This window comes from Musca autumnalis, unplaced genomic scaffold, assembly GCF_047663935.1.
Source record: "Musca autumnalis isolate F117 unplaced genomic scaffold, ASM4766393v1 scaffold_5, whole genome shotgun sequence".
In the NCBI taxonomy this organism is placed as follows: domain Eukaryota; kingdom Metazoa; phylum Arthropoda; class Insecta; order Diptera; family Muscidae; genus Musca; species Musca autumnalis.
In genome coordinates this window covers 118,989,769-119,012,522 of record NW_027412088.1, presented here as the reverse complement: position 1 = coordinate 119,012,522, position 22,754 = coordinate 118,989,769, and the positions used below count along the sequence as shown (strand labels likewise).

General features: G+C 38.0%; 1 protein-coding gene across 3 annotated transcripts in view; it reads right to left on the bottom strand.

Annotated features, from left to right (window-relative positions):
• Positions 1-224: 224 nt before the first annotated feature.
• Positions 225-22,754, bottom strand: part of Drep2 (DNA fragmentation factor-related protein 2) — a 165,503-nt gene continuing 142,973 nt past the window's right edge. For all 3 annotated transcript variants that reach the window (XM_073992677.1, XM_073992678.1, XM_073992679.1), the window contains 2 exons: positions 3,614-3,787; positions 225-3,507 (listed from right to left, as the gene is read on the bottom strand). In XM_073992677.1, the coding sequence (XP_073848778.1) occupies positions 2,378-3,507; positions 3,614-3,787 (1,304 nt within the window). In that variant the 3' untranslated portion in view covers positions 225-2,377. The remainder of the gene's footprint in view (positions 3,508-3,613; positions 3,788-22,754) is intronic.

The following is a 22,754-nucleotide window of genomic DNA, read 5'->3' as shown; positions in this document are numbered from 1 at the left end:
TAAAAAAGTCATAACTCTGGTGCCTTCACATTGTGGGTGTATTCGGCTATGGATTATTCGTAGAAAAATCAGTCCATATTCTTCACATTTTTTGTATTGTTCTTCTTTGGTATCGGTATGAATTTTGAAGTGTGCCAGTCTGGTGGATATTTCCCCGTGTTATATACATGCATTTTCTTCCCCTATTTTCAATATTTCTGCTGAAATATCGTAGCTTTCCTATCTTTTAGTGTTTTCATTGCCTGTTCTATTCCGTATTTCGTTATTGGGTTTCCAGTCAGATTGTATTCCGTTTCTTCTTAAGGGCTTCTTTCCGTACCAGTGCACAATTTTGTCTCATATTCATTCCTTATTCGTTTTTTCTCTGCTATTTTTAATATAGCAAGTTATACAGAGAAAAGTTTCACTAACAATTCATCAAAGTTCATTTTCCTCCACATACATATATATGTACATACATAAGGAAGGATGGCATAATATGATCACTATTTCGATTGTCGAAAACCCAACTATTTTGTATAAGTACGCATTATAAATATAAATCGGAAATGTATGTCATATATGTACGTCACAGTTTCTGACGGGCCATCTCTGTTCGACGGTCGTATGCGAAAAGCGCTTTTACATCTAAATTCTAAATGCAAGTGTAAAATACATTTAAGAATGAACATAAGTAAGCCTGTTTGACAGATATTCGCGGGAATTTGCAACTTAAATGATGTATGATGTTAGATGTAAATGCGACTTTAAATCCATTGCCATCATAGTGGTTGTCGAACTTCAATTTAAAGTAGTCATTTACAAAGCAGTGCGAAAACCTATGTTACCATCAAACGCAGCTAAAAGCATTGTTTTTGAAATATATTTAAGAAATCTGCAATTTGTACTATTTTACATTTTTAAAACATTCAAATGACCAATTTGAAATATTTAAGAGTAAATGTGTCCAATTCTCTCTGTGCATCCCTACGTTAAAGTCAGTCTATCCTTTTGTTTTGACACACATATGTACATACAAATGTCCATACAAACGAAGAATCCGTACACACACAAAACATATATTAAGATATCTTATATCATGATTTGTTTAACAAAATGATTTATTGGCAGTGTTACTTTCAGAAAAGGTATGAAGGATGTGTTTGATAGGGTATTTATTGGAAAGGGAGAAGAATGATTCAGTGTCAGTTATTATGAAAGGGTTCTTGATATAATAATAATTTCAGAATGGACTAAATAAAGTGACCGTTTTCGGTCAAGATCGACATGACATTAAAAGGATGAAATTTAAATGTTTGAGTTGTTCCATACACTTGATTTGGTTTTATGATATAGGTGGAATGGGCCTGGGAAAAAGAATCGAACCAACGGCAATCAATACATATAATGCGGTTCTGTGGGAGATTGTGTGTACATTGGTATTTCGTTAATTGTCATAATCACTACTATTCTATGTAATAATTTCGAGTTTTACAAAATTATGCGTGTTTTGTTGCTGTTCATATTTTTAAATGCCTAATTTTTACGTTTTGAATTTTTTCATGAACTCTAATGATGGCAGTTTATATATTTTACTTTGATACAAATATTTGGCTGAGCGAGTCAGTGTTCGTGATGTTGTGTGTATTTAAACTAAAAATAAACAATTATAAAATATTGGCCATTATTAATTGCCCGCAATATTGATCACACACCTATATTAGGTCTAACTATTCATACCTGCAACCATCAATCTCATATCTTTTGCAGTTTGTTCACTTCGCTTGAAATTATTTAGCCTACCATTGTATTTTAAACTCTCCGTATATTTATGTAAGTTTGCATATTTATCTATACAAGTATGCAAGTAAATGTATAAAATAAACGCGCAATTTGGGTTTCTAACAAACAGGATTAAACATACGAATTCCGCTTGGCTCGCTCACAGAGAGGATTCACACAATGGCAATATGAGAATCAACAAAAGAAACAGCCAGAGTATCACAAAAATTAACACAATTCTTTTTTAAATCACAATATATTGCTGAGAATGAATTGTAAGATGTAAATTCAATTGATCTGATTGTATTTTCTTATTTCAGGTCGAGGTTTTAACAGATTAGTTCTACATAAATTACATAACTAGAGGCTACCGATTAAAGTAAAAGCGTTTAATGTCCATTTAACTAAAGGGGGAAGGGGTTATGTAGTTTTTTTGAATTTTAGTAGCTGAGCGTTTTCGGAATTGGATTAAACGTTGTGAGCCAGTGCCTAACTTAAAATCTAACAGTAATTTCTGAAATAGTGTAGAGCCTTTGAGATTTTTAGAAGTTTGGAAATGCCTATATATTAGGTTGCTTGAACCAAAGGAGATAAACAGAATATTTGAAGTTAGAGTTTAGATGCGATCTTCTTCGTCCTCTTCGGCTTCTTCTCCGTTCTCCTCTAGTTCCTCTTTGTAGCCAGGGTGTTCGGAAATGGCATAGTAGTTGCCGTTGTAGATTACTCCCAACTCGCGTAAGGCATCTCCACGTATCGTTGCCTTTATCGTCCAGTTGTAACAATCGTCGGATTCCGACTCTCTGTCTAGTCGTTCAACATCCAAAATTTTGGAATTCAGGCGCTCTAAAATAATGCCAATATCCTTAATGCTTAGATGCCGTTTCTGATCTACGGAGAGTTGATCGATGAGTAACAAGAACTTCTCAGTCGTTACCTTGTCGTCCTCCATAACCGTATTTTCTGTTTCACTTTCAGAGCTGTCACGCTCCGGCGCAATATCAAGGAACCGAACATGACCTTTTGTACCGGAAGACCGGCGTTGCATGCTGCCGCCCATCATAGGATCCACAACCGATGACATGGTCAGTGATGTCTGTTGTTGGGGCTGAGGACTTGTAGTACCATCTTGAATGGGGGATGTTGCTACACTTTTGTGAACAGCTATTTTACGACCCTCTTCGTGCAAGGCACAACAATGGAAGTCGCATTCTGTAGTACTTGGACTACCTGCTCGACTAGGTGTATGTGCGTGATGTGCACATTCAGGTGTGTGCACGTGCACCGCGCCAACGGCACTATCAAAGGAACCACCTTGTTTTGAAAGCCTTCTGCTGGTGCCGGGTATCACAATACCCGGTGACACTACCATGCCACCAGGATGATATATGTTTGCAGGACCATCATCACTGATTACTGTTATTTGTGGACTTGTATATCGCTGCTGCGATGATTGCGACGAAACTGATTTGTTGTCCAAAGAACTTTGCGCCGAGAGGCCTTTTTTCGATGGTGAATATTTTTCAGAAGGACCATTACTACTACTCGCCCCACTACTACTAGGTCCCATTCCTCCAGATCCTCCCCCTCCTGCTCCTCCACTGCCACCACCTCCTCCTTGTCGTTGGTCCCAGTGCAGAACAACCGTAACGCGACCCTTGTTATCCATAATTTTCCAAGATGGGGTCTCATCATGTAACTCCAACGCATGAATCGTCTCACAGACGATTTTCGGTATAGCTGATATAGCTGAAAAATACATATACATAAATATTATTACAAACTTATATATGAATAAATTATATTATTTTTTTTATTATTTTCGTTAATGATTTCATTGCCCGTTTAAACATACCAGCTTTTATAACATCGACTCCAGTGGGGTACCAACGTTCTCCCTGCCTCAGTAACAGTAGGACAGTGTTATTTGCTAATGTTCGAAAATATTCTCCATCTTCAATTTGGGTTCCATCGCTCTCCAGAACAAGTCGTACCGGTTCTGAGGCTGGAACCCCCAATTTATCTTTACCTGCAAAATTTGAAGTAGCATCAGTTTGTGTAGGCATGGTATTAGAGATATGTATGTATATGTTTATATATTTTTACAATTTTTGTAAATGTATCAAGATTCCCTAAAAATTAAAGATGAATTTAAGGGGATTAAGTCACAAATAGAGACGCATGAAAACTTGGCCGACTCTTGTTATTTAAGAATAAATGGGATCCCATAATAAGAAAGATTGTACGAAGTATTAAAGATAAAAGCCTCGACGGTACTATTATGCTAAAACTAAAAACTCCATTCAATAAAATATTCGTACTGAAATCATTATCATATTTCCCAAAAACCAATAAATACCAACTTCGGTTCCCTTAGTCATTATGTTACCCATTACAAAGTAATGTAAATAAAAACAACTACTTAGCGTGTGTGTCTAACTACAAATCCGGGGTTTGTGTGTTTAGTTCAAAAAATAGAAAAACATACATGGGTGAATATTGCGAAACGACTGTGCCCCGACGCATTTATGGTTAAAAATATTTAAAAAATTTAAATTCTTAGAAACGGAATAATTAAAACAAAATATCTTTAAACAAGGCTCGAAAATCAAAATAAAATATTCTACATATTTACATGAAAAAAATTGGTCGCAAGGTTCAAATACTCATTAAATTCCCACCTCAACAGTTCTAAAAATAGAAAAATATACATGGGTGAATATTGCGAAAAGGCTGTGTCCCGACACATTTAGCGTTAAAAATATTGAAAAAAAAATTAAATTCTTAAAAGCGGAATAAGTAAAACAAAATATCCTTAAACAAAACTCTAAAATCAAATCAAATATTCTGCATAGTTATTGAAAAAATTGGTCGCAAGGTGCAAATACTCTGTAAAAGCGAGAAGAGAAAAGACAACCTTTCGGTTCGGTTGAGGATTCAATTCTAATTTTATTAAAATAAAATGAAACTTAAGAGCTACTTAAACTAATCTATCTTAGCCTACACGCAGACATACAATCTTTTTAATCTATTTAGCCAGCGCACATCGTTATCTTCGTGTGTGGACTTTATGACATTCTTTCTTATCAGTGCTCACACACATAGATTTACGATGGCTCGGAATTGGTGACACATATTTAAAATAGATTAATAATTGCCGTCTGCGCCAGCGCATAAGAGCGCTGCATTGAAAACATATGGTGTCTTATGACACTGGGAAATTGATAATATGCAATCTTTATTTTTAATGGTTTGATTTTCCCAGTGCCCTAACCTCACCCAAAGATATGTACAAAGTTATTTGTACATTCTCCCGGGCGGCAAAAGTACGATTGTGAAGTGGACTGTATTATGTTTACTTATTAGCTATGAGAATACAAAATTGAAATAATTGTCATATTTGATGATTTAAAAATACATAATTATATAAAAACAATGTGTGCATCGCCGCATTCGCATCACCGTCTACGTTACGGCCCCAACGAATGACATCAGCCATCTCTCTAACCTATATCTCTTGCCAGTTCCTCCACCTTTGTCCGCCGGCTTCATTCCCCACGTCATCAGCATGTTTTTCTTCGACTTCTTCCTCCGGCTTAGCAGAACTTCCTTCGATGGTGGCATGTTGTTTGGCTTGGCTTGCAACTTCTCTATCTTCAGACGTAATATTTGTAGAATTTGTCTCACCACACCTTCCTTATTATCGCAAATCATTCGTTCGGCCTTGTCACGCTTTGAGCTAATTTGTTTTGTTGTTGCTTTCTCAGATACGTCGTTGTTGGACGATGATATATGCGAGTTATCAACAATTTCGCTATTGTCGAAATCTCGTTCTTCTTTTATAAGTCCCGGGCTAGAATCGCCAGTTTCTACTTCGAACGTTTCTTCTTCATCCTCGGCATTAACTTCTAGAACTTCTTCCTTCTTCAGATAATATTCCACCGTCTCATCTGTCTCGTTTAAATCATCATGAAAGGGTTGTTGTTCGCCTACGCCTGGGCTATGTGCTCCAGCGAACTGCTGTGGCAACGCTTCTGCACCATCGGTACCAGTGTTATCTCCAACATCCTTGTTTACGTAGAGATCACCTTCTTCAGTAATTTCTCCCTCATTCTGAGGACTTGCCGGCGGGGACGATTCCTGGGAACTATCAACCGCTTTATTTCTTGTATATAATTGCAGCAATAGTTCCATTTGTCCCTGCCTTTGCTCCATCATTATTCTCTGTCGTTCAAAAAATGCATCCATGCTAAGCCGCATCATCTCCAACATTGTGTTAATTTGTGTCTCCATGGTTGAGTTCTCTTTTTTTATATTTTTATTTGGCTATTTCGCGGCTTTTTCTAATTTTGCCTCATTGGGTCTTTTGAAATTGTTGCCTCTCTGGGTCTTTTTCTATTTATGCCTCTTTGGGTCTTTTCTTTACTTCAGCAATTCCCTTCTTTTCTAGGGAGGAGCTGATTTTAACATTTTTTTTATTTTCATTTTTTTCCTTTGAGTCTCTTACCACTGGTGGGGGAAAACTCAGTTTTTTTATTTTTTCTTTTTACTTTTCGTCGTTAGTTCAAACCTATTCAAAGGCTCGATGGACCAAATGTAAAAGCGAGAAGAGAAAAGACAACCTATCGATTCGGTTGAGGATTCAATTCTAATTTTATTAAAATAAAATGAAACTTAAGAGCTACTTAAACTAATCTATCTTAGCCTACACGCAGACATACAATCTTTTTAATCTATTTAGCCAGCACACATCGTTATCTTCGTGTGTGTGGACTTTATGACATTCTTTCTTATCAGTGCTCACACACATAGATTTACGATGGCTCGGAATTGGTGACACATATTTAAAATAGATTAATAATTGCCGTCTGCGCCAGCGCATAAGAGCGCTGCATTGAAAACATATGGTGTCTTATGACACTGGGAAATTGATAATATGCAATCTTTATTTTTAATAGTTTGATTTTCCCAGTGCCCTAACCTCACCCAAAGATATGTACAAAGTTATTTGTACATACTCATTACCGCGGTGATACACATATATTTGAAAGTCAGTCACTGCAATATGCAAAGCAATTTGGCATGGGATACACATATAGATGACTTGAAAACGAAAATTGCCCCTGCTATAGGGATACTACATAAGTTTAAAACAAATTTACTGTAGAGACTAAACTGCTACTGTATAACCTCTCTAATCCAGAGTCATTTCAATTATTTGGCACTAATATATGCTTATAAGAAAACGAATCACTTGAAACCACTTCAAAGATGCCAAAACAAGGCTCTGAAAATTGTATACAATTTGCCACGTCTATACTCTACAATTGATCTATATAGCAATAGTGCCAAAAACATTTTACCCCTCTACGGAATTTACAAATTACAAACTATTACATATATTTACAAAGCCATAAATAATATTGGCGCCCGATCAATCCAGTTTGATATTAATCAAACTGTAGTTATTACCAGGAACGATTCTAATTTACGAGTCAAAAGATGCCGATTAGAACTATCACAACAGCGGATCGAAAATAATGGTTGCTTGGAATTTAACCATGTTCCCAATAATATAAAGGTTATTTCAAGAATTTCAAATTGTAAAAGAGAATTGAAATCATTTTTGCTTTGAAATATTGATATACTTCTGATGTAATTTATAACTATTTTTCATTTTATAAAAATAAATATTTATGTAAATTTATAAATGATACGTTCGTACACGAAATTGTAAACCAATTAGCCCCTACAGTAGAGGGGTAATGGGCATTCCAAATTAAAAAGCGCCTTTTTTGCCTATTCGGCCCACTGTGCAGGCTATGTGTGTGTGAGAGAGAGTGTGTGTGTGTGAGAGAGCAATACAGAGAGAGATCGCTAGATCGAGAGGGTATTTGAAGAGCAGAGCTCTCAAACAAAGCTTAAATATATACAAAATATTAGGGTGTCCCAAAAATATTACGTCCAAAAATATTAGGGTTGACAACATTTATCGATTAAGTTAAAAAATATTACGTTGAATCGTTAAATATTAGTTCCCCAATGTGATAGTTAGGATAAAGACCAGCCGTAAGAGGCAATTCTTACCCGAACAGGCCTATTGTGCGACAGAGTTTTATTCAAACAAATAATTGAGTGGAGTATATCTAGAGAACCACATTTAACCTGTATATGTGCTGCAGAGAGCGAGACCGAGATTTGAGGAGAGAACCACATTTAACCTGTATATGTGTGGGAGGGAGCCAGACCGAGAAGTTGAAATAGAACCACATTTGATAGCTAATGTTAACAAAATACATTTCAATATACAGTATGCAAAGTTCATATTCGTACAAAATTCAAAAATGAGTAAAATCGTTATTAATTCCATATTTTATATGCAAATATGATACAATTGATGGGGGTTACTATAGCGAAGAAAGATTTAAAAATAACAAAACTAATTTTTAATTTATTCCGTCATTTAGGTATATATGGCGCCTGTGAGGGTGGCAAAGTTCGTATTCGTACACCTATAAGCACTATATATTTGGAGTTTTTAAGGATTTTCAAAGCAAAATACCGCAAATTTCTGTTCTTTTCTTCTTTTGGAATGCCTCTGCTATAGAATTATGTAAAAATAACGGTAATTTTATAAAAATTTTACCTGAACCCAACCTGAATTAAATGCGAACGTAACCTGAATCTATGAATTCAGGAAAACTGGGCACTGTCGATTTTTTCAAACTTGATCTACCTTATTTCTTATTCCAATTGTGTTAATACCAAAAATGTAATGTCAAGCAATATAAATATGAATTTCGCAATCTTTGGGAATTATTTGGATAGGTGGCATGTTTAATCATAACTATGAACAAACATGCCGTTAAACAGAAGATCATTCAATGTTAAGCGCAGACATCAAGCTTAATCATTTGTCCAGTCTTTTTGTCATGAAACTCTGCGTCAAAGCTCCTCAACCCTGTTAACATCAGTGATCCCCTTGCAATGCGCTGAAATGGAGAATATTACTATCAGCGATTTCTTGGAAATACCAAACCAAAACCATTGTAATTTTGTATTTTTATAAGGGTAAATCAGACAAAACAAAGTGCTATTTCTGTGGGGTGGAAATTAGTTTTTTGAACCTCATCGTTGGTCACCTAACTATTGGTATTTTTGCAGTTGTGGTATTTTTGTAGTAAACCATAATTCCAGCTTCCATAACATCTGATATACTACAATATCCACCAGTTTCTGGTTAAATAGACCTTAAGAAACCTTTCTATTTAATATGCAAAATTGGAAAATTTGTATACAAAATTACTAAATCCACGGACATATTTTTGTCCTTTGTCAAGTGTACCTCATCTGTTAGAAAATGATCCATGTGTTGCAAGCCGTTTATTGCTGAAGTTATATGTAGTTTATTTCTCCTAAATCGTAAATACCACCAGTTTTGTTTACATTTGATTAAATGTAACCAAATTGTCTACGTTCTCATTGACAAAAATCCAATTTTTCGTGATTGTATCGATCTCCAACCCACTAACATGGAGTATAGAAAGCATAACAAAGGAGAACATTTATATGAAAAAAGAAATATTCTTGGAGTACTGAATATTACAGATGTGTTTACGGTTGACGGTGTTTAAGGTTGACAAAAATTAAATTTTGGTCAATGTATCGCACTTTGACCCACTAACTATCCTAATATATATATATAGAGAGAGAGAGAGAGAAAATGTATGTACATCAGTCATGCACGCGTCTTTACGAAAAAGTTAACTACAGCTCTATTTCCCATACAAAAACCCAAAATAGCATTCTCTTCTTGTGCACCATTGATGTACATGAACCAACAAATGGCGGCCGTTGAAAATTACTCCTGAGAAAGTCATACAATATCTGAGCCTCTCTCATTCTTATTTATTTTAACCATTGATGTTCAGAAAAGTTGGTGCATTAGTAGTGGTAAGATAAGAAGTAAAGAGATAATACGTGTGGTTTGTTTACACTTTTAAGTATGAGGGCGAGCATCCCTGATTTAAACTAAACTCAAAGTGAGTGATGAAATTTCCAAGCCTATATTTAAACGCTTACATATACATTGACATGTAATCTTGATTACATTAACGTATAAATCTGGGGGACTTTCCCAACTCTCTGTCTATATCTCCTTCTCTCACATATACATATATAAGGTACAGTATGCAACATTGTTTCATATTTTGCTCCCACACATATTGGAGGTAAAATATGCAACTTTGAACCCCCCTCTCCCACCATATTATGGTCAACACTATCGTCACATGCATATTATACTCAAACTGTGTAATACCCACAAAGGGCAAGAATTCCTAAGAACAAAGAAATATTCTTGTAGCATTGAATATTGCAGATTTGTTTACATTTGTAAAATGTAAATAAATTGCCTAAATGCTCGTTGACAAAAATAAAATTTTTGGTCAATGAATCGATCACCAGTCTGCTAACATGGAGTAATCAATGGAAAGAATTTGTACGAATCATTTCATGGTCACTTAATGTTTTCTCTTGGGTTTTTGTTTCAATATGAGAAACTCTGACATTCATAGCGGAGCTATGAAATTCTAAAGACGCTGGCCATCATCAATAATTTCACATTTTTTTAATTTGGAATGCCCATTACCCCTCTACTCCCTACAAAGTCTACAAGACGCTGGGGCAATATTTTTGAATTTTAAACTAATATTTATGAGTAAAATTGAACTAAAAAACCCCATTTTTACACTTTCCCGTTTTCGACCACCAAAACAAGTCTTTTCGCAATATTCACCCACATATCGTCGGTGTCATGCTTAAGTGTTCCATACGCCATTTGCCTGTTTTGAGATAATCGAATTTTAATGTTTTGCGTCACAACTGTGTGGAGGTGGCTAAAGCAAATATTTATATTTTTGACTTGAAATATTAATAATAGTGTATAGAACATATTTGCAAAATTTTAGAGGAATATGTATTGGAATATAAAGGTTATAGAGATTTTTTTTTAAAAAAAGAATTTTTGTCGTTTGTTCCATATCCGCACTTATGACACAAATGTGAAATATTGTAAATCACATGGAACAAAGTGACAAAAAAATTTTGCATCTTTGCCTCAATAAATTAAATACTTCTAAATCGAAAATTTAAATTCTGATTTTTGAAATGTGTTTTCAAACTAGTAAGTTTTTAAAATAATAATTTCATAACTGAAAAAAGTTTAAACTTTCGCGTCGATGCATGGATATCTCGGAAACTAGCGCAGATAGAAGAAAGCTGACTAGAAATTCAAAAAGAGCATACCGGAAAACCCTAGAAACCATCTGTATCTCAAAAAGTCAAAAATGGCGTATGGAACACTTAAGCATGACACCGACGATATGTTTTTATACCCTCAGCCTTTAGGCTATGAAGGGTATATACACTTTCATACGGGTAAAATGTGCCTCACCGAAATAATGGTTTTAGACCCCAAGTATGTTTGGACGAAATGTGTTTCAGACAATTTGGAGTCGGTTGAGCAATGTCCGTCCGTCTGTCTGTCTGTCTGTCTGGCTGGCTGGAGCGCACGATAACTCTCGAAGGGATGAACCGATTCGGTTCAAATTTTGGCTTTCGTAATATTTTGTCCAAACTTAGTTTAAGTTCGAAGATGAGCTATATCGGTCCACTCCTTCCGGTACCTCCCCCACAAAAGTTCGAAAATGTTCGGAAAATTTGTACGCACGATAACTCTTGAAGGGTGTAACCGATTTGGTCCATACTTTGCCCATCGTGGAGCGTGTACCAGACTTAGATCAGGTTTTAATATGGACTCAATCGGTCCACTCCGTCGGGTACCTCCCACACAAAATTTTGGAAAAGTTCAGTTTAGGAACATCTCTCGAATCGCTTTGATTTTTGCTTTAGCAACTTGTATTCACTGCCCTCCATACGACGATATAAGTTTCATCAGGGGCAAGTCCATACTTCCTGAGAAAATAGCCTGAAAGTTGCAAAAAACCCCTATGACACCGTGTGAGGAGGTTGGAGGGCAAAATAACTCTCGAACAGGTCTGCCGATTCGGTCCAAAGTTTGGCCTTAGTAATATTTTGTCCAAACATAGTTTAAGTTCGAAGATAAGCCATATCGGTCCACTCCTTCAGGTACCTCCCCCACAAAAGTTCAAAAATGTTCGGAAAAATTGTGCGTACGATAACTCTTGAAGAGAGTGGCCGAATTGGCCCATACTTTACACATCCTAATATATCTACCAGATATAGATCAGGTTCAAATATGGACTATATTTGTCCACTCCATCCGGTACCTCCCACTCAAAATTTCGGATACATGTTCACTTTAAGACCTGCTTTCGAATCACTTTGATTTTTGTTGAAGCAACTTGCATTGCTGCCTCAATTGCGATGGTAAAAGTTGTTTCAGGGGCAAGTTCATACTTCTTGAGCAAACATCCCTGAAGTTCTAAAAAACCCCTATGGTACCATATGTAGTGGCTGGAGATCCATTCTTTTTAGTATCTCCTCCGCAAAACTTTTGATATTAAATCCTAATCAACATTTTTGTCAGTTCAAACGCCCAAAATTTTTAAAACTCCCTAAATACTTGCGTTTTTTGAAAAAAAAAAAATTGTTTCAATATACACAGGCTGAGGGTATATCTCTGTCGGCAAAGCCGACTGATACTTTTTTTTTGTTTAGCTTATTTTTCTACTTCCAGTGGTCATAAAATAACTATTTATTCTAGTGGTCGTAGAATAACTAGTTATTCAGTGCGACATGCCTTTGTTCAAATAATGTGTTAGTAGGGGTGTTGTAAGTAGTTACGTCAATAAAAACACATGTTGTTTTGAAACCGGTGCTTCATCGCATTTATGCTGTAACCGTAATTTGTTTACGAAGTTTGAGGATCATGAAGAAGAAATCTCTCTAGCTGATGAAACAAGAGTTCAAGCGAAGGGGAAAATTCTAATCAATGAGGGCGACATTGTGCTAAATGATGTTTTGTTTGTGCCGAATTTACAATACAATTTCATATCAATAGGCCAAGTAGCGGTGAAAGATGAAGCGAACTTTGGAAAAAAAATGTGCGTAGATATTAGTTAGACAAACAAAACAATGTGGTGCTGAAAGCAAGGAGCGTGTGGAACTTATTTTTGTACAGCGAGCCGAATAAGAGTTTGTTTATGGTGAAGACAGAAACAAATCCAAATAAGTCCCGTTACGGTCACCATGATGGGAGAGCCCACAGCAACAAGCAGACGATCGAGTGTACGTAGCCAATGTGTTTCGCAGAACAAACAGAAAGACAGGTCAATGGTTGTGGATCCCTTATAAGAGGAATATTATGCAAGAAAAAATAGATTTCTTTCTCGATCTTATGAAAAACCGGTCTTAGTTTAGATGAGTAGTTACCTCTACTCATCTAAACTAAGACCGGTTTTTCATCTTTGTGTGATGCGGAGTCTTAAATTCACAATATCCTCTACTCAACCCTTTTTCTGGAACGCTGAGTGGGGGAGATTGTGACCGACCAAAGGTTATCCACGTAGTGATCTCCTACGAATTAAAGATCCCCTAACGCCGATGTGTCAGACGAACGAGTGCCTATCGGTTTTCTAAACCAAACTACAACTGTATAAGAACGGATCCTCATTAAAAACCTGGGCGTCTCAATGCAGTATAGACTTAGTTGTCAAGTCATTTTCATGGTACAGGAGGGCTACGACATGGTCGACCTCCATTCCCTCTCTAATTCAATAATGTATGGATCTGAATGTTTTTAACAACAAAACAAACACCCCAAAACCCAATGATGACAACAATTCTGCAATGCCCATGGACACTGAATTGTTTACAGCAGCCTACACACAGCCTACGGTCGAAAATACCAAAATTACGGGAGGTGACATACAGGGGTACCCGCCCTAGCAGGTGGCAGTATCACTGAACAAAGTTGACAGTAATTAGACCTTCTGGAACGAACGCTGGCCCTGAATCTCAATCTAGATGTTTTTTCCGTTGAGGCTGAGGTCAGTTCATCGGACGACGAACTCGATACAACAGTCGTTCCAGCGACTGTAGACACAAGTGAACTGGCCTCGGCCTCAGTGGGAACAACCAATCTTGTGGACGCAGGATCAGCGAGTTTCCGGCGGACCATTCATCGGCCGAAGCCGATAAAAAAAGTCTCCAAAAGCAGGTAGCCACTGAGAATGGAGCCTGTAACATAGTCACGGCCGGAAAGGCTCCCACCGCCTCGGACAACACTGTATATCGGCTGACCAACGATAATAGGGAGTATCGTAGGGACATGCACTACCTTAAGAAGTGCATTAGCAGAGATCCCTCAACCACCTCTGTGAGGGAGTTCAATTTGACCTAGATAAATCTCAATGTAGTGAAGCACCGTAGAGAAGTCCTCAGGTTAATAGGCTCTCTCATCCAGATAACCGAGGAAGCTAAGCTGATTTCAGCACAAAAAAAAAACAAAAAGCCAGAGCAGGATCGCTGTTTGACTGAGTCAGTCTCCTGCGGACTCATATCTCCTGACCTCAATGCCTTCTTCAATTGCGAGGGGGTTGATAGCAGAGGTGAATCAACCTTTTATATAAACTGACCCGGCACCGCTCCCTGGATCCCAAGAATATCCTCCCCACCTCATCGAAAAACCCGATGAAGAGGGATAGATGAATGGAGGAACCACACCCGAAGGCCAAGATACCAAACTCAAACCGCGTATCCAAACCCTCTACCTCATCTGCCCGCCACCAAAAGAATGAGATCGGGAAGGATACCACTGTCAAGGCCAACTTGAGCCACAAGGTGTCGACACAATCTCCTCTCACCGGTGAAGGAGCTGTTAATAATACGAGTAGACCATTGATACCGGATGAGCTCCGGTTAGCGGTCATCGATCGATCTGATCCCGATGGCAGGATCAGTGACAATCGATTGCTGCTGATTGAGAACTGTCTGCATGACATTGGAGCCACCCAAACATGCACAGTTCGGAAGTGTTGCTCCATTCAGGGGTATTAAGGTCATCTGCTGTGAAAACAAGGAATCTTTAGATTTTCTTGTCAACACAATAGATGGTCTCGGTGAACTCTGGGAGAAGTGCCAATTGGCGGCTGTAAGTATGAAGGAGCTACCCAGCAGAAGGGTACTATCACGATGGGTGCCACAGCCCGCCGTGGATCCTGCACGCATACTGACAATACTCAATAGACAAAACCCCAATCTCCAGACTAGCTCTTGGAAACTTGTCAGCCACAGTCCGAAGAGTGGGGGTCTTGTCATTAGGGTGTCAATAGACATCCAAGGACAGGAGTATCTACGAACTCGTGAGGGCAAACTGCATTTTGGGTTAGGATGGATAAGGTTCTGTCTAGCTCGAAGGCACCGTAAGCAGCAGCCACTTCGCATTATGCAGATTAACCTGCAATGTGAGAAATGGATATCAATCGTGGGATCGCATCCGAATGCGGTTAAATTATAGGGAATTGGAGTTAATTTTTCACGACTCTAATTGAACTGCATCCGTATGCATGTGAGAAATGGATGTCATTCGTTGGATTGCATCCGAATGCGCATAAAATATGGGGTATGGAGTGTCTTTTTCACGACTCCGTTAGAACTGCATAAAAACATGCCGTGAAAGAACGAGTCTACATTGCAGCTTCCAATTAATTTTTCTGGGAGGTTATCGACATAACCCTCATCAACAAATACAAATCCATAATTAGGGACTGGAGGGTATCCAAAGAGTGTTCCTTTTCTGACAACCGGAAGATACTCTTCCACGTCTCTACTGATGGTATCAGACAACCACCACATAGAAATCCAAGCAAGGCCGGTTGGTGCAAGTTTACTGACTTAGCAACCGCAAAGCTGGACAATGCAGTGAGACTTGTAACGGAGCCTCTGGTGGAGAGCTATTAGGCCTCCTGCCCACTATCATACCCAGGCATGGGTCGAAAGATCTTGCTAATCTTAGGAAGATCAGCAGAATGCTTTACAATAAAGCAAATAAATCAAAGTTGTCCACAGATTGAGAGAAAGTGTCATTCAAAAAGTTCAACAGCGAAATTAAGAAATTCGGAGGGATCAAATTATACGTTAACGGAATTTTTTACATAGACGGTGCCTTTAATAATGTCAGACATGAATCCATCCATAACTCTCTCATAAGCTAAGGTATTTCCTCTTATCAATTGGATTTATGGTATGCTCAGCAGCCCAATAATCAACTCAAGCATAGGTAGGAGTTCCATTCGGAAGTATGTCTTAAGGGGTACACCCCAAGGTGGTGTCTTATTGCCACAACTGTGGCTCCTAGTAATAAACTAAATGCTTAAGGAATTTGACAAACTACGAAATAAAACTATCGCTTATGCTGACGATGTCGTCATCATGTTTAGCGGGAAGTCCCCACAAACTTTGTCGGAACTCAATTCAAATTATCGAGATGGGCGAGCATCAATGGTATTGGAGTGAACCCATCGAAGACTGAGCTCGGTTTGTTCACAAACAAGAGGTAGGTCAGACCATGTAACCTACCGGTGATGGATGGAGTCAACCTTAGTCTCTCTTCGGAAGCCAAGTATCTCGGTACCATCCTGGACTAACATGGAAAAGCAATGTCGAGGAACGTGCAAAGATAGGTCTAATAGTTCTTTACTCCAGCATGAATTCCATTGGAAAAATTTGGGGACTGAGACCAAAGGTTCTCCACTGGAGCGTCTGAAGAGCAGCATCATTATTAATCACTGGTACCTTGAAGAGCACTCCACAGGCGGCTCTAAATGCGCTACTTGATCTCCATCCAGTTAAAGAATGCATTTCGGCTCAAAGAGCTAGGTTCATGGCGCAGAAATTCTACGAAAAGTTGGAATACCAATAGTTTCAGAGAACATCAGTGATTATATATCACCACAAGTGAACTTCGGGACAATCAAAGTACATATACCCCACAGGGATAACTGGATTCCCAATCGCCCACCTCTAGACGGTATAGAAATCTACACCGACGGCTCTAAGATAGAATCAGGCACGGGAACAGGCGTCTACAGCAATTCCCTCAACTTACGACCCTCCTTCAAACTCAACGAAAATTTTAGTGTCTTCCAGGCAGAAGCATTTGCGTCAGGAAATCCGCGGAACTGATAAGCACTATGAAAGGGGACATCGTTGGACCGGTGACTATTTACGTCGATAGTCAAGCGGCCCTCAAATCACTCAGGTTCCACGCCATCAAGCCTGCGGCGATCTTAGACTGTAAGAATGCTTTGAAGGCCCTAAAATCAATCGAAAGTAATGAAAAAGCGGATGATCTGGCATGTTGCGGACCGGAGTCAACAGAAATCGCGGTCTATAACTCCATCATGCCACCCTTGTGCCACTATATGAGGTTGATAGAAAAGGGTATCTGGACAAGGGCTGTTAAAATTGGCAAAACGTACCTGGCTGTAACGTATCTAGAGCAATCTGGCCAGTCCTTTCAACCAAGAATCACTACTCTCAATGATGAAATCCGATCTGAAACTAGCAGTTGTAATTATCACGGGCCACTGCACTATAAGATCAATGACTGGCAAATGGGAAAGAAATGTAATTGCTGAATATTGCAGGTGAAAACGAAGAAGAGAGAGACAATCGAGCACCTACTATACAGTTGTCCAATGCTTATTTCCAGAAGATTGCGCACCAAGGGTGAACGCACGATTCAATCTTTAACAGCCTTCTGCAAAACCGAGCCGACAAGTCTGCTCTTCCTCGCCAAAGGCCTGGGATGGCTCCAACGGGAACGAAACATGGCAAATACGCACTCTACGTTATCGAATAAAGAGTATTGGTCTGTTCCAATACTGCAAAAATCTACTAATTTTTACTAGTTTTTTCGACATCATAAAGGAAAAATTGTTATCGCGGTAAAAAATAGTAGCTTCTTGCAGGTTATGGGGCAGGCATTATATTGGGCAGCGAGTGAAATATTCATACATTTAGATGGCAGATCGTGTTCAAAAATATAGAAAAGAATGGGATTCGATATTTTATTGAAGAAATGGATAAAAACATGAATGCGTTTTTTTTTTTTTTTTTTTTTTTAATTTCTCTTTCTGTGTAACAATTGATAATCTTTGCCATTGTTACACATTTTCGTGGTGTTTTTTATTCTTAGTCAGTAGAGATTTGTGGTGTATTTTAACACAAATTGTCTGTAGCGATTTTTACCTCGGAACAGTTGGCATCACTGAGTATTAGCACCAATATTGTGAGAGACATTATTCAGCATAGAGAGACTCGAATTTACGCGTTCACTCGTCAGGGATGCAAAATTCAGTACATAAGTACTTTTTCAGTTCCATTTCAGTATAAAAAGTACCGACGTACCCCCGCGACCAATTCAGTTATATTTTGCAGACTCTTCTCCAACACTGTGAAACATTGAAATATTTTATGTGAAACTAGAAATGCAAAATTTGCACATTGCTTCCAATATACAAATTCCTAGAAATGTTATTCTGAAAGTAATCTCTACCACCACAGTTGTGGCAAATCGACCTAATTCATTATGCGCAGACATTTATTTATGTAAACTTGGAGTACTTGTGTTACTGCGTTTGAAAGTAGCCAAGTTTATCTTCCGTATAGTAAAATTGTTTTAACACATGCGTTGAATATGCTGAGCTTTGCTCGAAGTGATATTTGGGACGATTTCTTATTGCTTGTGTCTTTTTTATATTAATTTCTAGACCAACTTCTCTAGCGTGAAGAACGAGGCCATTTAATTTGTCTTGCATGTCGTTGAATTTGTAAGACATGAGACAAATGCCGTCAGCATAATCAAGATCTTCCAGATGGCGGTGGAAAGTCCAAACTATTCATCCTTCCTTTGAGCATATTTTATCCATTACCACGTCTAGTACAATTGCAAATAACAGTGGAGACAGGGGACATCCTTGTTTCACCCCCGCGTTCGTTGTGAATGGTTCGCTCAACGTTCCGCGATGTTTTACATGCAGGGTTGTGTTGCTGTACATCGCCTTAATTATTTGTATGATTTTCTGGGGCACGCGTTTCATTTTTAATGCTGACCAAAAGGCATTTCTTTTGATGGAGTCGAATGCTTTACGGAAGTCCACAAATACCAAATATAGTGGAGTTCTCCATTCCAAGGACTGTTCTATAATGACACTTAGAGTGTTCGTCTGGTCTACACAGCTTCGATATGGGCGGAATCCGGCTTGTTTGTCATGTAATGATTTTTCAATGCTCTGCAGCCTATCGTTTATTATAGTCGATATGATTTTATAAACAGTGTTAAGCAAAGTAATTCCGCGCCAGGTATCACAAATCTTTTTTCGGTAACTTTATTATAGTACCTTTCGTCAACGTTTCTGGTAGTGTCTCGTTTTCCCATGCTTCTAGAATATGCGGGTGTATAATTGTTGCTGTTAGCGTAGCATCCACTTGCAACAGTTCTGGTGGTATACCGTCCTCTCCTGGAGCCTTGTTATACCCTCCACCATAGTATGGAGGGTATATTAAGTTTGTTTTTCCGTTTGTAACGCATTGAACTACTCATTTGCATTGAACTATATATATTCTTGATCAGGGTAAAATTCTAAGTCGATCTGAGCACGTCCGTCCGTCCGTCCGTCCGTCCGTCCGTCTGTGGTAATCACTCTAGCATCCACAAAAATGGAGATAGGACGCTGAAATTTTAGGAAAATGCGTCTTTTGTTTGCAGGCAGGTCAAGTTCGATGATGGGCTATATCGGTCCACGTTTTGGTATAGCCCCCATATAACGGTACCCCCCGATTTTCGGTATTTTGACGTTTTTAGCTACATTTTTAGACCGATTTAGCTATAATTTAACATTTAGGGTTCTTAAGTATTAATAAACTTATATAACAAAAGTTGTGGACATAGGTCCACGTTTTGGTATAGCCCCCATATAACGGTACCCCCCGATTTTCGGTATTTTGACGTTTTTAGCTACATTTTTAGACCGATTTAGCTATAATTTAACATTTAGGGTTCTTAAGTATTAATAAACTTATATAACAAAAGTTGTGGACATAGGTCCACGTTTTGGTATAGCCCCCATATAACGGTACCCCCCGATTTGCGGTATTTTGACGTTTTTAGCTACATTTTCAGACCGATGTAGCTATAATTTGACATTTAGGGTTCTTAAGTGTCAATAAACTTATATAACAAAAGTTGTGGACATAGGTCCACGTTTTGGTATAGCCCCCATATAACGGTACCCCCCGATTTACGGTATTTTGACGGTTTTAGCTACATTTTCAGACTGATTTGGCTATAATTTGACATTTATGGTTCTTAAGTGTCAATAAACTTATATATTAGAAGTTGTGGACATAGGTCCACGTTTTGGTATAGCCCCCATATAACGGTACCCCCGATATACGATATTTTGACGTTTTTAGCTACATTATCAGACCGATGTAGCTATAATTTGAAATTTAGGGTTCTTAAGTGTTAATAAACCTATATAGCAAAAGTTGTGGACATAGGTCCACGTTTTGGTATAGCCCCCATATAACGGTACCCCCCGATTTGCGGTATTTTGACGTTTTTAGATACATTTTCAGACCGATGTAGCTATAATTTGACATTTAGGGTTCTTAAGTGTCAATAAACTTATATAACAAAAGTTGTGGACATAGGTCCACGTTTTGGTATAGCCCTATATAACGGTACCCCCCGATTTACGGTATTTTGACGGTTTTAGCTACATTTTCAGACCGATTTAGCTATAATTTGACCTTTAGGGTTCTTAAGTATCAGTAAACTTATATATTAGAAGTTGTGGACATAGGTCCACGTTTTGGTATAGCCCCCATATAAAGGTACCCCCCGATTTACGGTATTTTGACGGTTTTAGCTACATTTTCAGACCGATTTAGCTATAATTTGACATTTAGGGTTCTTAAGTATCAATAAACTTATATATTAGAAGTTGTGGACATAGGTCCACGTTTTGGTATAGCCCCCATATAACGGTCCCCCCCGATTTACGGTATTTTGACGTTTTTATCTACATTTTCAGACCGATATAGCTATAATTTGACATTTAGGGTTCTTAAGTGTAACTAAACTTATATAACAAAAGTTGTGGACCAAGGTCCACGTGTTGGTATAGCCCCCATATAACGGTACCCCCGATTTACTACATTTTGACGTTTTTATCTACATTTTCAGACCGATTTAGCTATCAATTGACATTTAGGGTTCTTAAATGTCAATAAACTTAGATAACTAGTGGACACAGGTCCATGTTTTGGAATAGCCCCCATATAACGTTACCGCCCGATTTCAGGAATTTTGCCAACAAGTTTTAACTGAATTATCTGTAATTTGAACATTTGACATTTGAAATTCTTAGTGGTCACCACACCTCTCCACTAAAAATTGTCAAGAAAGCCCCCATATAACGGTACCTCCCGATTTTCAGTAATTTGATGATTTTAGCTACAATATTAAACCGAACTAGCAGTAATTTGACATTTGAAGTTCTTAGTGGTCACAACACCTCTCCATCAAAAATTGTCAACATAGGTCCATGTTCGGATATAGCTCCCATGTAACGGTACCTCCCAATTTTCTGTAATTTGGCCATTTTAGCTAAAATTTTTAACAAAACTAACTGTAATTTGACATCTGCATCAACAATTTTCAACATAGCCCCAATATAACGATACTTCCCGATTTTCGGTACTTTGAGGATTTTACTTAAAATGTTTAACCGAACGTAGGTCCATGTTTTTGTATAGCCCCTAAACAAACCTCCCGATTTTCCGTACCTTAGCTTTATTTTTGGACGAACTTTCTGTAATTTGAAATTTAAAAGCCAACAAAAATTGTTCATTTAAGTTCATATTTTCGTATAGCCCAGATACCTCCGAACTAGCTGCTAATGACATTTGAAGTTCCCACGTTATGTACCGATTTCTAGCCCACCAAAAATTGTCAACAGTTAGATATAGGCACCATAAAAAAGGGCCTCCCGAATGAAGCATTTTATGTACATTATCTGACATTTTAACGTACTCACTTAAAGTTGGGGACAGGAATGAATATTTTATGGTGGAGGGTATGAAAAGTTCGGCCCGGCCGAACTTAATGCTTTTTTACTTGTTCTTTTTGAGTTTGTTTATCGCTGTTGCAATTTCAGCTATGTTTGGAGTGTCGGCGTCAACAGTTTCATCATGGTTTTGATTTGTTTTCATATTTGATCGCTTTGAACATCGTTTTATTCAAAAATGCTACTGATTGTTTCAAAGTGTTGTTTCCACCGATTTATTTGTTGATCAACATTGGTTAATAGTTTTTTGTCGATGTCTTTTACAGCTTTGGGTTTGATGACTGATTTGTCATGCGACTTATAACTTTATAAAGATCCTTCATGTTATTTGCTCCTGCCGCTACCTCTGCTTCTCGGGCCATTTTCTCCGCATATTGTCTTTTGTCATTATGAGTTGAGCCTTTTGCAAGTTTTGCAATGACTTTATACTGCCCCATATACCACGGATTTTGTGTTGATTTCTGTTTTAAGTCATTCCTTTCTTTGATCAAATTCCAAGTATTGTCGGAAATCCATTCTTTTCGTTCTGTTTTCTCCTCGTATCCTATGTGGTTTTTCGCAATGGATTTGAGGGTACTGCATGCATCTTCCCATGATCTTGTAATGTTGGATTGTGTTTGCATCCTTAATATTTGTGTATTAGTTTGTGTGGAAATAAGGAACCACCTATTACCATTTGAAATGTCTGACAATGTTCTACAAAGCGAACACCGTTATTGTTTCTTATGCCTATGCCGTGCTTTCGAGATTATGAAGCCCACTCCGCTCTCACTCTTGTCCGCTTTCCCACTATAGAGAACCATATTTACATTGGCTGATGTCATTTCTCCATATCCGCACCACCTCATTTCGATTATCCCAAGGATTTTGAGCTCC